Genomic DNA, 16,488 nt, shown 5'->3' with positions numbered 1-16,488 from the left:
ATAATGATTCAGTGCTTATTTCCACTACCAGACTAGAAGCTTCATAAAATCAGAGAATGTTAGATTCTGCCACCCACTATCTATTTCCAGCACCCAGAACACAAAGCATTTACTATTTAATAAATAAACAAGTCAACTGCATTTCTGGTGACTTTAAGATATTTGAAGAAAATAATCTTTAAATAATGAGTAATATGAAAGATAAAATCTTTTTTCACACTCATTCCATAATCTGATTGTTAAAGACAAAAATATATTATAATTTAGAATTAAAGAATTCCCAATTTTCACAGCTTCAAGGTAATCATTGTATCTATTTAATCTCTACAAGTCTTTTTTATTGATTGTAATTCCATGAAGATGTTTTGAAAATTCTGGTTATACAACTATCATCCTAGGTTCTATGCACTATACAATAATATATACCGTATATCATCAATTTTAAGATGCATATTTTTACAAGTTAATACCTCTGAAATCAAATTACTATAAGAAACCAGGGTATCTAGTTTAAACAGACTTTTTTTTTCTTTATAATAGTTTTAGCCTGAATGAAATGCAATAAAGTATATATGCTCCTAACCAAATTCATTTTCCCTAAGGGTTAGAAAAACAGATGAATGTTATACAACAGATAACAAACCAAAGACTTGATTACATTTACTGATGGTTTTAGGCCATTATCAGGATCTTACCATCACCCTGAACTGCTCCACTTCAGAAAATTTTAAGTCAAATATCCCTTTCCTTTTTTTTTAATGTTTATTTATTTTTAAGAGAGAGATGCAGAGCATGGGTGGGGGAAGGGCAGAGAGAGAAAGAGAGGCATAGAATCCAAAGTAGGCTCCAGGCTGTCAGCAGAACCCAACACGAGGCTCGAACTCACAAACCGCAAGATCATGAGCTGAGCTGAAGTCAAATACTTAACCGACTGAGCCACCCATGTGTCCCCAAATATCCCTTTCTAAGCACACACCCCATTATACCCAACATATCTGTTCTTGAACCTCCTCAGGTAATCAGATCCATGACCCTTCCATTTTTCAGTCCTCTCCTATGTTCCCTGCTACCTCATGTCAAGCTCTATTCCATCCATCAGTCCAATCCCTCTCACACCCAAAACTTCAGTTCTCTTACCCCCATCTTCCTGTCACACCTGCCCTATCAATCCTACTTTCTTAAAGATATCTTCTATCTGTATGTCCTAGGCTCAAAAATGCAAAGAAACTGTCCCAAACTGACCTCATCAACTCTCTCCCAAGACTTCTTGGTCCTTCTACATTTAACATTTCAGTGAATGGCATCAAGATTCATTCAACTGGCCCAGTCCAAAAACCTAGGAGTCACACTTGATTCCAAATCTCTTTGAAACTCTCACATCAGTCACCAGAACCAGTAAAAAGTCAAAGTGTCGGGAAAACAAAGGCTCTTGTCAATGTAAGGCTTTAAGCAACACTACTCTACATTATTGAATTCCACCCTCCCACCCAAGCAACCCCAACCATAACCCTAGTCTTCACCTGCACCTCAAACCCTTCCAGAAGGTGTCTATATACCTCCACCCAATTAAATCAGTGCTTCTCAAACTATCTGAGGTGGACTTTTGTAAAATACAATAAAAATGAACTACTAGGCAAATGAATTTTTTAAAAAACCTACAAAAATACTAGACAATTAATACTAATTAGTGTAAATACTAATACAATTTATTTTAGTATTTAGTATTACTATTTTATTATTTTATAAATTAGTATTAGTACTTTATAATACTAATTAGCATAAATGCTAATACAACTTATTAGATTCAAATGACAAATTTCTCAGTCAAATGGCTATCAAATTTTCTAAATGCTCACTTATAATTGCTATAGTTATCTAGTCTTGGACCAGAAACAAACAAAAGCACTAAATCAGACCACAACTGGCCTGTACCTCTAACCTGAGTTTCCTTCATTTGCACGGATTTGTTCATTACAACACCATATTATAATGGTGCAGTGCACCATTATAATATCCTGCAGTGCAGTCTTGACGTGAACCTTAACCGAAGCCCAACCTAAACCTTCTATCAGAGAATTACTATATTCTTGGCTCACTTTTGTAGTCAAAAGAACATTAACACCTAGTTCTAACAGGTTGTTCCCTTTGCTGTATATCCCCCCCCCCCCCATTAAGGAATAGCTGGTCTATAGTTTCTCCTTAACCCTGTGATCTCTAATAAATAACCTCTGAAATAATGGAATCCTCTCCTGTATCAATCCTGCCCTCTCAACACATAGAAAACCAAGAATGCAGAAAAGTTCCACAAGTTAAGAAAATGTCAAAATGCTTTATAATCAACAAAATTACTTCCACATAGAAACACTTCCCAGTGGATCTAATCCAGAATAAGGGATGAAATTCAACTGAAGTATCAATACAGCATATACTTGCTTTGGAATATGCCTTCTTATATGGAAATGACAGTAAATAACACTAAAGTCACAATTAGCAGACCAATCCATGATTCATCTTGTGAAGCTAGGCAAATCTTCTATTAGTAAGTCATTCCTAATTTCATTTGAGCAATAATGGAAATACAACTGATTATTAATGAAATGAATGAATTAAATAAACAACTGTACTTACGTGTTAGATGAAAGATTCCATCACAGGCACTGATATGAGATAAAAAGGCATTTCCCAGGCCTTGCCCATTGTGAGCTCCTTTCACAAGTCCAGCAATATCCACCACATTTAGAAAGGCAGGAATTTTGCTAAAAAAAAAAGATGGTTTTATTATAAAACAATACTAAGAAATTGTTTTCGTGAGATCAAGCCCCACGTCCAGCTCCACTCTGTCAGTGTGGAATCGAACCTGTTTGGGGCTCTCTCTCTTCCCCTCTGTCTCTCTCTGTCCCTCATCTGCTCACTCGCTCTCTGTCTCAAAATAAATAAACTTTTAAAACAAAAAACAAAAAACTCAGGGTTCCTGGGTGGTTCAGTCAGTTAAGCATCCGACTTCAGCTAAGGTAATGATCTCACAGTTTGTGAGTTCGAGCTCTGCTATCAGTGCGGACAGAGCCTGCTTCAGGTTCTCTCGCCCTCTCTCTCTCTCTGCCCGCCCTTCCCTCACTCGTGCACATTCATATGTGCACATGCTCTCTTTCTCTCTCAAAATTAAGTAAACATTAAAAAAAACCCTCATACCATTAATTTTACTATACTGTTCTGTTGGCCCATGCGTAAAGACACAAAAGCAGTGGAGAACAGTTAAAGAGTACACTGAAACAAGGGAAGGTAATCGCCACAGAATGAGCCAACATAACTTGTGACTGGCACTGGACTAACTGCTTTACATGAATCACTCAAAGTTCAAAACAACTCCACTAGGTAAGTGCTACTTATTAAACCTACTTTAAAGATGAGGAAATTGGGCCTGAGAGGAGTTAAGAAACCTATTTACATATAGGGGATCACTCAGCTAGTGGTAACAAAAATAGGATTCAAACACAGGATATCTGGATTTGCATTTAATCATCATGTAGGCTGGGGCGCCCCAGTCAGTCAGTTAAGCAACCAGCTCTTAATCTCGGCTACGGTCATGATTTCATTCATGGGATCAAGCCCTGTGTCAGGTTCTGTGCTGGCAACAGGGAGACTGCTTAAGATTCTCTTCTCCCTCTCTCTCTGCCCCTCCCCCCTCCTCAAAATAAATAACTTAAAAAAAATCATCACATAGGTTATATAAATAAAAAATGTATGTAATGATGTGAACCAGTTATCAGCACAGTAATAACCTGGTTGTTAACAACAGCAACACAAATAGAGGTATATACGAAATAACTTTTGCTTTGCTCAAAATAAGGTACAATTAACACAAGTTAGAAACCAAGTTATGAAAACCAGTCAGTCAGTCATGTAAATATGGAGATTAAGTTGACCCTTGAGCAAAACAGGGGCGAGGGGTGCCAACCCCGTGCAAATATCCACATATAACTTTATTTTTTAATTTTTTTAATGTTTACTTGTTTTTGATAGAGAAAGACAGAGTGCGATCGGGGGAGGGGCAGACAGAGAGGGAGACACAGAATCTGAAGCAGGCTCCAGGCTCTGAACCATCAGCACAGAGCCCGACACGGGGCTCGAACTCACAAACCATGAGAAAACCTGAGCCCAAGTCAGCAGCCTAACCGACTAAGCCACCCAGGCACACACCCCCATTCAATCTTTTTATTTCCATTAAGGCATTTAATCAATGTTCACTGACAAAAGAAAAACGAAATTTTGAGAAGTTAATTCCCTCACTGCCTAAAATTTCAACAAATTTGAAGTCTAAGAGCTTTATTGCTATTGTTTTTCTCTTCAGGTCTCTGAAGAATTTCAGCAATGTCACATGACCACACAGTCTAGCAGTGACAAGGGCCCACATCTAAAGAGTCAGAATGGGGAGAAAAGGCAGCACAATAGCAACCGGGGCCTGTACAAGGCATCTTGGCAGGAGAGCAATCTAGCAGTAGCCAGGGACCAAATCAGCAGCTCCAAATCAGTCAACAAGCCAGAGGGGTCAAAAGACTGGCTAGATACAAAGGAATTGAACAAATAGGCACATCAATGGGACAACTGGAGAAATCTAAACGGAATCTATGAATCAGATGGTAATACTGTATGAATGTTAATGCCCTGATTGGTGATTTACTGTGGGAATGTAAGAGAATGGTCTGTATTTAGTAAATACAAATGGAAGAATGGAAGTGCAATGTGGCATCATGTCTGCAACTCACTCTCAAAGGTTCAAAGAAACTTGGGAGAAGGGCACATAAGCATTCTATGAGTAATTTTGCCTCTTTTGTATAATTTGCAATCTTTTAAAAATAAAAAGGTTTTAAAGAGAAAACAGGGGCTCTTGGGTGGTTCAGTTGGTTAAACATCCAACTCTTGGTTTCGGCTCAGGTCATACTTCACAGTTCATGAGTTCAAGCCCCATATTGGGCTCTCTCTCGCTCTCCCACCCCCCCACCCCCTCACACAGGCACAAGAGTTCTCTCTCTCAAAATAAATAAACAAACCTAAAACACACACACACACACACACACACACACACACACACACACGCATTTAAAAAGAAAACAGAAGTCACTTTGAGGAGCCAATTTCAGGAATGTAATTTGAACTATGCCCAATGACTGTGACATTGTAACCAACTGAGTAACACATGAATGAATACATGAGTGAATAAATGCAGACAAGAAAGCTCTTCCTTACAGAAGAATGCCAATAAATGATAAACAAATGGATAGAATTATAAAATCATATGGCAATCATCATTATAATTCTTAATTCATAAAAAAAAATGGATACTCAAACAAATGGATGAAAGTAGAAAAACTAAATAAATGGGGTATATATTTTGTGATTAGTACTCATAAGAATTGCTTATAGACTAGATCTATAGATGATGAAAGAGGTATCAAAGATAAATCTTGGACTTTGACTTAAGCAACTGGGAAAATAATAGTGCTATTTACTGAAATATGAAAGTCTTAAAGAACAAACTTGGCACAGGCAGGATGAAAATCAAGAGGTCCATTTTGGACATGTCAAGTCTGAGGCGCTTATTTAGTCATGCAGGTGCCAGTATCAAGAAGGCAAATTCAGGAATAGAGACAGAAACTTAGGATTTATCACCACATCTAAAATAGTGAGAAACTAAATTGTTACAAAAACCTCAAATGATACAGAATATGAAAAAGTAAAAAGCGCCTAAAAATTCCACTACCCAAAGATAACCATCAAACAGCTTCATATATTTTCCTATGAATATACATGCACACATATAATTTTACATGAATGGAATTTTTTTTAATTTTTTTTTTTAGTGTTTGTTTATTTTTGAGACAGAGAGAGACAGAGCATGAATGGGAGAGGGTCAGAGAGAGAGGGAGACACAGAATCTGAAGCAGGCTCCAGGCTCTGAGCTGTCAGCACAGAGCCCGACGCGGGGCTCAAACTCACGGACCGTGAGATCATGACCTGAGCCGAAGTCGGACGCTTAACCGACTGAGCCACCCAGGCGCCCCACATGAATGGAATATTATACAGGCTGCTTACTCCCTCTACTTCATACTCCTCAGAAAAAAAGTAACTGCAATGTTAACTGCCAGATGTATCCTTCCTCACCTTTCTCTATGCCCTACATTATTTTTATAATCACCCATAATACAACCATAAATTCTGGAGAAAAAAAACTTCTAAATGATTTTATTTATTTACTTACTTACTTATTTATTTTAAAGTAAACTATACACCACACTTGTGGCTCGAACTCACAACCCGGAGATGAGGAGATGCATGTTCCAGCAACCAAGCCAGCCAGGCGCCCCGTATATGATTTTTAAATACATCATTTACACACATTTACTGCATCTATATAGGGCCACCAAATAAATAATAGCATAAAGATTTTCTTACCTTGCTGGTTTGTGGTACTGGCAAAGAAAGTCAAACCTTTCATCTGGCACAGGTACTCTGCTCTCATTAGGATCAATAGTGCAGAATGGGAAGTTTTCTGCTGAAGCCTGACTATTGGTTAATACATTGAAGAAGGTGGATTTCCTAAAAGAAACAAAAACAATTTCAATCAATTCTTGGGCTAACACTGAGAAAAATTTATCTCATTCTCATTTCAGTGCTCAATAAGATCCATGATAATTATAAAACCAATCAGGAAAAGGAAGGTGGAGAATAAGAGAAATGAATGAAATTTGCTTATAAATGAATTTTTTTACTAACAGAAAAGAATGAAATCTACAACAGTAAAACTCATGATTTATAGATGATGTTCCTATCTCAGTCTATCTGAAACTTGAAAAGCATTTTCCCAAAGAATCTTTGTTATAAGTGATAGCTAGTTTCACATATTATAAAAACTATTTTATTCCTAAAGTATTTGGTAGTACCAGTATCACTTTGCCTGTATCTAATATAATCTTCTCTAGCATAAAGAGAGGTGTGCATCTAGCTAGGTCACTTCCCAAGCATTCTGAATTGGGAAACAGATGCTAATTGTCTAATAGGAAATGGGAAGCTGGAGCTCCTAATTGTTAGTCATAAAGATTACTGTCAAGTCTAGAGTTATGAATTGTGAATTATGAAAAACCAAAATGTGAATTTTTTCAAGGTACAACAAATCAAGAAAAAACCCATTCATAATAAATAAACTGTTGCTAATGCTCTAATTATCAGATTCTTATCAGGTAATGCATGCTCAGAGAATGTCAACTCCTATTAACATCAACTACATTTCTAAAATATGATAATCATAGAGTCAAAAATCATAGAGTAAAATTGATCTAGTCTGTACTGTTTTCCAATTCCATCACTAATATGGATAGCAGAGAATTCACTACAGTAAATTTTCTTGCTCCAGAAATTTCCAGGACTATAGCATTCAGATAAGGATTTAAAATGAAAATTACCATTATACATAATTTTTTTTTTAACTGGAAGAATTGAGGAAATAGTTACAGATTATGTCGTTATTGTCAAGCTGGTACTTTCCTTCAAAGGAGACCTGGAGGACCCGAAGAACATGACCAGTTTTCTGAGATATTTCAGAAATATCTCAGTATATTTCTCCCAACAGGGAAAACTATAAAATGTGCTGAACTAAATGGTGACATAAACTGATCCACTCCCTTTAGCTTATTCCTCTCCCCACAAAAAAATAAACTGGTTGCCAGAATCACCCATCAGTCCTATTTATCTAAAATTTAACTAGAACATTTTATTCCTACAATGAAAATATTATAAAATAATGTTACAGTAGAAACACTTAAAGTAAAATGTAAATATATTAATTAATACAAACACAGAACACTTGCACCTTTTGTGGGGGGCACAATTGTATTTTTTTATATTATAGTTTAAAAATTATAGTATTACCACAGTCATCGTAATTACAATATAAAAAGGCCAGAGGATTTATGGAGTTATTTTCAAATTTATGGCTATCATTAAGATAGTATTTTGAGGACCTGGATGGCTCAATCAGTTAAGTGTCCAGCTTTGACTCAGGTCCCGATCTCACAGTTAATGAGTTCAATCCCCACATGTGATTCTCTCTCTCTCTCCCCTTCCCCTACTCGTGCATACTCACTCTCTCAAAATAAATAAACTTAAAAAACAAAAAGATAGTATTTTTGACTGCCCACCTTAACAAAAATGTTTTATACTTAGACAAAAAAATTATCCCTTAAAACATACAGAAAAACATAGCAAAAGAAAGTCCCATTATCTCTTAGGCTGAAAAAATTCTTATATACAGTCAAACTAAACTTGGAAGACAAATCCCCATTTACACAAAATGTCTCAACTCAGCCATCGATTTTAAATTTCATAAAAGGTCATTTGTACCTTCTAAGAGTTTTATAAATACAAAAAAGTAAAAATAAGGAACTAGAAAAAGGAAATTTTTCTAAGGATTATTACTAGAGGCTTCAGTGACAAGTTAAGACATTTTGATCCATTCAAATCTATTAAAAGAAAGCCTTGTAAAAGCAAAGAATTTAAAAGCTTTGCCCTCATCTAGCATGTTAAAGCCCATAAGTCTTTTGTGAAATGAGGATTTTACACACACACACACACACACACACACACACACACACACACACATTTAGATCCCTTAAGGTTATTATTAAAGCTTCAAAATAGAAGAAAGATTCAAAATTGTTAAGACTCTCTCTTATAAAAGAACGGGCTTACATAAATATTATTTCAGCAATGACAGCATTAAAAAGAAAAAAAAGAGTCTAGACTTAATGAGTGCCCCCTCCATTTAGGACTTAAATATTTGTGAAATTACATATATTACTGTAATAAAGTAAATCTGACTGAAAAGTTGTTTTATCTAAAATCTTATGCAAAATTACAATATGTATTAGGAAGTCAGGATGCCAATGCAAATTCCCACAGCATTCTGAATTAACCATTTATAAAACACACGTCCAAAACATGGAAGAAAGTAGAATGTTCTTTCACTAAACTGTCAAAAAGTATCTATCTGATAGGTAACAGAAATAAACACAGCTGACAGAAATGGATACCAATACCTGTATACATGAGTTAGTATAACCACATGTATTTTCTAACTCTATGAGGTGACAGGGTCTACAAGCAGTAACACCTCAGCAGCGAAAATCATACACAGAGCCAGATCTTAGTTTCTAAATACCATTCTCCAATTACAGAACCAGGGCTTCCTAGAGACAAGGCTGGGACAGGAAAAATATAATAATAGCCTGAAACATCTTACAGTGTCAGAGAGGAAATGGTTAAAAAAGAAAACAAAAACAAAAAAAGATGCGGGATGTCAAAAGGACACAGGAGGCAACCTGAAAAAATTCCCAATGGTCAAAGCCAGAAAAATTTGAGTAACAAAATAAATACTGAGGACACTGGATTACAACTCAAAGAATAAAACGAATTTCAGTGAGTCCAAACAGAACTACATAAACAATCAAATAAATAACTAAATATGGGGGAAAAGATAAATCTTCCTTACGGATTTCAAATAATAACATAAAAGGAATAGAGGAAGTAGAAAATCACCATTGGAACACCATACTAAAATAACTGGGGCAGGCAAAATCCACTGAAGAATAATAAAATTTAGTCAGGGAAACTGTAAAGAGAAACAGGATATTTGAATAGCCTCAAAATATCCTTCCCCTATCATATTAATAATACTGTGGGTGGTTTTAACAAATGTCCATAAATTTTTTGATACTCCTTCCTTCTGGAGGTGGAGCTTCATTCCCTTCTTCTTGAGTGTGGGTTGGACTTAGTGACTTGCTTCTACTTCATGGAGTATAGAAAGGAAAAAAGGATACTTCTACAGTGAAGAAATCTGGCAGATACCACCTTACCCAGTGATCAAGGTTAATATCACCAGTAATAAGTTGTGTCGATATCATATACCCCTCAATATGATGCCATGAGAAAGATACTTCACCTCCATGGTATTATTCCCAAAAGTCCATAGCATGATTTCTGTTATCAAAATATATTACAAAGTTACAGTAAAGCTACAATAGTAAAAACAATGTGGAACTAACATAAAGATAGACACAGAGACCAGTGGAGTAGTATGTAGAGAGCCCAGAAATAAACCCTTACATATATGGTCGAATGATCATCAACAAGGCTGCCAAGACCACAAAATGGGGTAGAAACTGTCTCTTCAACAAATGATGTTGAGAAAACTGGACAGCCACACGCAAAAGAATGAAGTTGGAGCCTTACCTTATACCATATACAAAAATTAACTCAAAATGAATTAAGGACCTAAATGTAGGACCTAAAGCTATAATACTCCTAGAAGAAAACATAAGGGAAAGACCTCATGACATTGGACTTGGCAATGACATCTTAGATATGATACCAAAAGCACAGGAAACAAAAATTAAAATAGAAAAATGAGATTCCATCAAATTTTACAACTTCTGCACATCAAAGGAAATAATCAAGGGAGTGAGGACAACCTATATAATGGGAACAAATAATGGCAAATCATATGTCTGATAAGGGGTTAATATCCAGAATATTAGAATAAAGAACTCCTATAAGTCAACAACAACAAAAGTAACCTTAAAAAGTTACATACATGGACAAAGGACTTGAATAAACATTTCTCTAAAGAAGATAAACAAATGGCCAATAAGCATATTAAAAGATGCTTAACATCCCTAATCATCAGAAAAATGTAAATCAAAACCACAATAAGATATTATCTCACACTCATTAGGACGGTTATCATCAAAAAACAGAAAATAACAAGTGCTGGGCCAGATGTAGAGAAATAGGAACTCTAGTACACTATTGATAGAATATAAAGTTTTGCAGCCACTATGAAAAACAGTAAGAATGTTCCTCAAAACACTAAAAGTAGAATTATCACATGATCCAATAACTCGACTTCAGGGTATTCATACAAAATTCAAAGCAGGATCTTGAAGAGATATTTCTACTTCCATATTCATTGCAGTATTATTCACAATAGCCAAGAGGTAGAAGCAACCCAAATGTCTATCAACAGATGCATGGATAAAGAAAATGTGGTATGTACATACAACAGAATACTATTTGGCCTTCAAAAGATAAATTCTGTCCCATGCTAAAACACAGATAAACTTTGAGGACACTGTGCTCATGCTCAGTGCTGAGTGAAATAAGCCAGTCACAAAAGGGCAAATACTGTATGACTCCACCTATGAGATAGCTACAGGAGTCAAAATCATGTAAACAGAAAGGAGAATGGTGGTTGACAAGGGCTAGGGAGGGGGGGAAATGGGAAGTTGTTGTTCAGTAGGTAGGGAGTTCTAGATCTGCAAGGTGAAAGAGATCTAGAGATCTGTTACCTAATAATGTGAAAACAGCCCCACTGAACTGTACACTTAAGAAAGTTTAAAGAGTAACTTTTATATTGTGTTTCTTACCATGTATTTTTTTAAGTTCACACCATGAAAAAACATCAAACTTGAAATGAGAGACATACAAAATACCTACATCCATTCATTTCAAAAATAAATAAAAATTTCCATGACCTTTAAAAGATCTGTACTAGAAAAAAAGGACATTGGTGGGAAACCTGGTGAAATCCAAATAAAATCTACAGTTAATAGTAAATAAATAAATGAGCAAAAAAAAAAAAAGAAAATCTATCTGAAATTACATGGCAACACAACAACAGAGACCAAAATTCTGAAAAAAAAAAACTGAAAATTAAGATTTAAAAGAAAGCCATCTATCAAGTACTGTTAAGGGATGTAATTACTGCCGAAATAACAGTCAAGAGTGAAAAGGAGAGCAGACTTGTCATCCAAAAGATTATTCAAAACACTTTAAAAAGAGAAAACAAATGGGGCTGGGTGGCTCAGTTGGTTAAGCATCGGACTTCGGCTCAGGTCATGATTTCACAGTCTGTGGGTTCAAGCCCCATGTCGGGCTCTGTAGTGTCAGCTCAGAGACTGGAGCCTGCTTCAGATTCTGTGTCTCCCTCTCTCTCTGCCCCTCGCCCGCTCATGCTCTCTCTCTCAAACATAAGTAAACATTAAAAAAAAAATGTTTTTAATAAATAAAAAGAGAAAACAAGGGGCACTGTGGTGGCTCAGTTGGTTAAGCATCCAACTTCAGCTCAGGTCGTGATGTCATGGTTCGTGGGTTCAAGCCCCGTGCCAGGTTCTGTGCTGACAGCTCAGAGCCTGGAGCCTGCTTTGGATTTTGTGTGTGTGTCTCTCTCTCTGCCCCTCCCCTGCTTGCATTCTGTCTCTCTCTTAAAAATAAATAAACATTTTTAAAAAATTAAAAAAGAAAAAGAAAGAGAAAGCAAATAATTCCCAAATCACGTATTTCCACAAAAGAGCAGGCGCACTAGAATGCTGACAAGCATACAATAAGATTTAAGTTCATTTCAAATGGTATTGGGTAGTTTGCTTTCCCTTCTACTAGGAAACTACCCTGCTGCCATAAAGAGCTATAAAACTACACAAAACATATAAAGTAACAGTTTTCCGAGAGAGGATAGTATGTAGCACAGACTGTGTTCCCTGAGAGCACAACAAATGAACTAAGCTCTACAACTGGCCCCACTCACAGCCTAAAAGTGATTTCAAAGTCACAGCACAGGGAGGGAAAACCAACAGGACCTGGTAGTCATGCCAAGTTGAAGAGACTGAGATGAGAGTATGAGGAGGCCAAACCAGCTAGGATTTATAGGGCAGTGTAATAGAAAGGAAGGAGCTGCAGAGAGAGGGGGCTCTGGAGATCAACAGAAGGTATCCTCAAGACTGTGGCTATGTAATGCTTTATATATGAATAAATCAGTCTCCAAAAGGCTGGGGGTTGTGGGGGGGGGGGGGGCACTCAAAACCAACAGAGTGAACAATTCTCAGGCTCACACAGAGCATGGAATAGTTCACAGTCCTACCAGCCCCAGTAGAGAGATCATGTAATATAAGGGAACCTGGGTAGAGTCCTCAAGAGTCACATCCTAGTACGAGGGCCAAAGGAGGACAAGAACAAAAACTATTATGAATTCATAAGAAAACATAATAGGAAACCTCAAAACAATCAAAATGACACACAAATAACTAAATGCCAGAACAAAGTCCAACACGCTTTAAACAAATACTATAAATTCAGTACTCCACATAAAATCCAGTGTCTGGAATAAAAATTACAAGGTATGTAAAGAAGCCAGTAAATACAGACCAAAATCAGGATAAAAGCCAATAAATACAAACAAATCAAGTAATGATAGAGATGATAGAATTGGCAGAGAATGACCCTACTAAATATTATAAATCTTTTTAGAATTTTTTGAAGGATACAAAGGGGAATATGAAGACAATGAAGAGTGAAATGAAAGCTATGAAAACTCTGCACACAGAACTATTGTATGAAAAATACAACATCTGAAATAAAATAAAACTGAAAAACACGCTGAAAGTGATTAGCAACAGATGAGACACTAAAAAAAGGTCAATGAACATGAAGACAGGGCAACAGAAACTATCAAATGAAGCACAGAGGGAAAAAAAGATTGGAGAAAAAAAATAATCAGAGCTTCAGTGGAGTATTATTATTTAGAGGATTAACACACTTATAAGAGTCCCAAGAGGAGGGGCAGAGAGTGGCTGCAGCATTTGAAGAAATATTGGCCAAATGTTTTACAAACTTAATGAAAATCATAAACTCACAAACCTAAAAATCTCAACAAACTCCAGGCAAAGGAGGCATAAGTAAAACCACACCAAAGCACATGAAAATCAAACTGCTGAAAACCAGTATCAAAGAGAAAATTTTAAAGGCAACTAAAGGAAGAAGCAAAACCTTATGTACAGAGAAACTAAGATTAAGAATAACAGTTTTCTCATTGGAAAGCTAGAAAAAAGGAGAAGATAACTTCAAAGTGCTAAAAGAAAAACTGTCCCTAGAATTCTCCCCAGTGAAAATCTTTAAAAAATGAATGTGTAATAACCACCTGAAAAGATGCTCAACATTATTAGGCATGAAGGAAATGCAATTCAAAACCACTTTACGCCTTGGCCATAATAAAAAAACAGTAAGTACTGCTGTGAATGTGGAGAAATTGCACATGCACTGCTAGTAGGAATGTAAAACGGCACAGTCACTTTGGAAAACAGTTATGCAGTTCCTCAAATAGCTAAACACAGGTCACCGCACAATGCAGAAATTCCACTTCTAAGTATACAAAAGAGATGAAATCATCTGTCTACACCAAAATCTGTGTATCCCAATGCTGGCGCAGAGAAAGTACCAACAGCCTGGAAAATACTGTGGTAAAAGAAAGTAGAAAATACTCAAAAAATAGAGAATAAAAGGAATGTGAATGAACAGGAAGGCTCCTGATGGCCAAATATGGGCAATCTGAACAACAAAATAAGTAAAATAGTAACAGATTATAAGCAACAGAATAAACTAAGAATCCAATCCTGATAAAAACAAATTATAATCAAACACATGAAAAATGGGGAGCTCTTCCTTACAACAGAATTCTAGCCAATAGAATTTCCATTAGTCCTTCTATAAATTGTTCCCACTATAAACATCAGTAGTGAAAAATCAACATCATATGCTTCATGATATGATGTACTAAGAAGTACATGTCACTTCTGTACCCAAAACTGCATAACCCAAGTTAATCAAAAGAAAACATTCAGCAGACCCATCTCATGCAGTGGTAGCAACCAGAAGAGCTACCACATGGTACAGTAAAGAAGTCTGGAATACCAAAATGTAGTTTCTCAAACAAAGGCAATACAATAGAGCAAAGATAAGCTTTTCAACAAACCTGGGGCTGGAACAACTGAACATCCACATGCAAAAAACGAAAACAAAAACAAAAAATCTGGATACAGACCTTACACCCTTCACAAAAATTAATTCAAAATAGATCACAGACCTAAACATAAAACACAAAACAACAAAACTTCCTAAAGAAGAAAACCTAGATGACTCTGGGTATGGTAATGACTTTTCAGATATATCAAAGATAAGACCCATAAAATAAAATAGTAATAATAGAAAAGCTCGACCTCATTGAAATTAAAAACTTCTGTTCTGTGAAAGGCATGTCAAGAAAATGAGAAGACAAGCCACAGACTGGAAGAAGGTATTTGCAAAAGACACATCGGATAAAGAACTGTTATCCAAAATATACAAAGGACTCTTAAAAATCCACAATAAGAAAACAAACGGGGCGCCTGTGTGACTCAGTCAGTTGAGTATCCAACTTCGGCTCAGGTCATGATCTTACAGTTTGTGGGTTCGAGCCCCGCATCAGGCTCCGTGCTGACAGCTTGCTCAGAGCCTGCACCCTGCTTCAGATTCTGTGTCTCCTCTTTCTCTGCCCCTCCCCGGCTCATGCTCTGTCTCTCTCTGTCTCTCAAAAATAAATAAATGTTAAACAAAATTAAAAAAAAAAAAAAAAAAGAAAACAAGCAACCTGATTTTTTGTAAATGGACCAAAGGCCTTAATAAATACCTCACCAAGAAGACATAGAGATGTCAAATAAGCATATGAAAGATCGATGCTTCACATTAGATGTCATCAAGGAAACTCAAATTAAATTAATAATGGGATACCACTATACAACTACTAGAAAGGCCAAACTCCAGAACACTGACAACACCAAATACTGGTAAGGATGCAGAGCAACAGAAACTCTCACACATTGCTGCTGAAAATGCAAAATGCTACAACCACTTCTTACAAAGTAAGAAACTTACAAATTTCTTACAAAAGTAAACATTTAATTCAGCAATTGTGCTCCTTGGCATTTACCCAAAGAAGCTGAAAACTTATGTCCACACAAAAACCTGTACATGGATGTTTACAGCAGTTTTATTCATTTCTGCCAAAACTTGGAAGCAGCCAAGATATCCTTCAGTTGATGAATGGATAAACTATGGTACATCCAGAAATGGAATATTATTCAGCACTAATAAGAAATGAACTATTTAAGCCCTGAAAAGACATGGGGAACTTCAATGCATATTACTAAGTGAAAAGAGCCAATCTGAAAAGGCTTTAAGATTCCAACTATATGACATTCTGGAAAAGGCAAAATTATGGAGACAGTAAAAAGATTAGTGTTTGGGGAGGGTGGGTGAATAGGCAAAGCACAGAGCATTTTTAGGGCAGTGAAAATATATAGCGGGTACATATCATTTTGCATTTGTCTAAACCCATGGAAGATACAATGCCAAGAGTGTATAATGTGGACTTTGGATGATAATCATGTGTCAATGCAGGTTCATCAATTGCAACAAATGTACCACTTTGGTGGGGAATGTTGATAATAGGAGAGGCTATACACGTATGAGTTCAGGGAGTATATGTGAAATCTCTCTGCCTTCCCCTCAATTCTACTGTAAAGCTAAAACTGTTCTAAGGAATATATATATATATATATATATATATATATA

The 16,488-nt window shown here is 36.2% G+C and overlaps 1 protein-coding gene across 1 annotated transcript in view; it reads right to left on the bottom strand.

Moving 5' to 3' along the window:
• OLA1 (Obg like ATPase 1) overlaps nt 1-16,488 on the bottom strand; it is a 171,910-nt gene that overhangs the window by 149,934 nt on the left and 5,488 nt on the right. Inside the window, exons 3-4 of the mRNA XM_049616018.1 lie at nt 6,451-6,594; nt 2,629-2,756 (exon numbers count right to left, since the gene is read on the bottom strand). Coding sequence (XP_049471975.1) covers nt 2,629-2,756; nt 6,451-6,594 — 272 coding nt within the window. The remainder of the gene's footprint in view (nt 1-2,628; nt 2,757-6,450; nt 6,595-16,488) is intronic.

Source organism: Panthera uncia (assembly GCF_023721935.1).
Source record: "Panthera uncia isolate 11264 chromosome C1 unlocalized genomic scaffold, Puncia_PCG_1.0 HiC_scaffold_3, whole genome shotgun sequence".
Lineage (NCBI taxonomy): Eukaryota > Metazoa > Chordata > Mammalia > Carnivora > Felidae > Panthera > Panthera uncia.
Note: the sequence above shows the minus strand (reverse complement) of the source record. Positions and strands in the feature narration are given on the sequence as shown.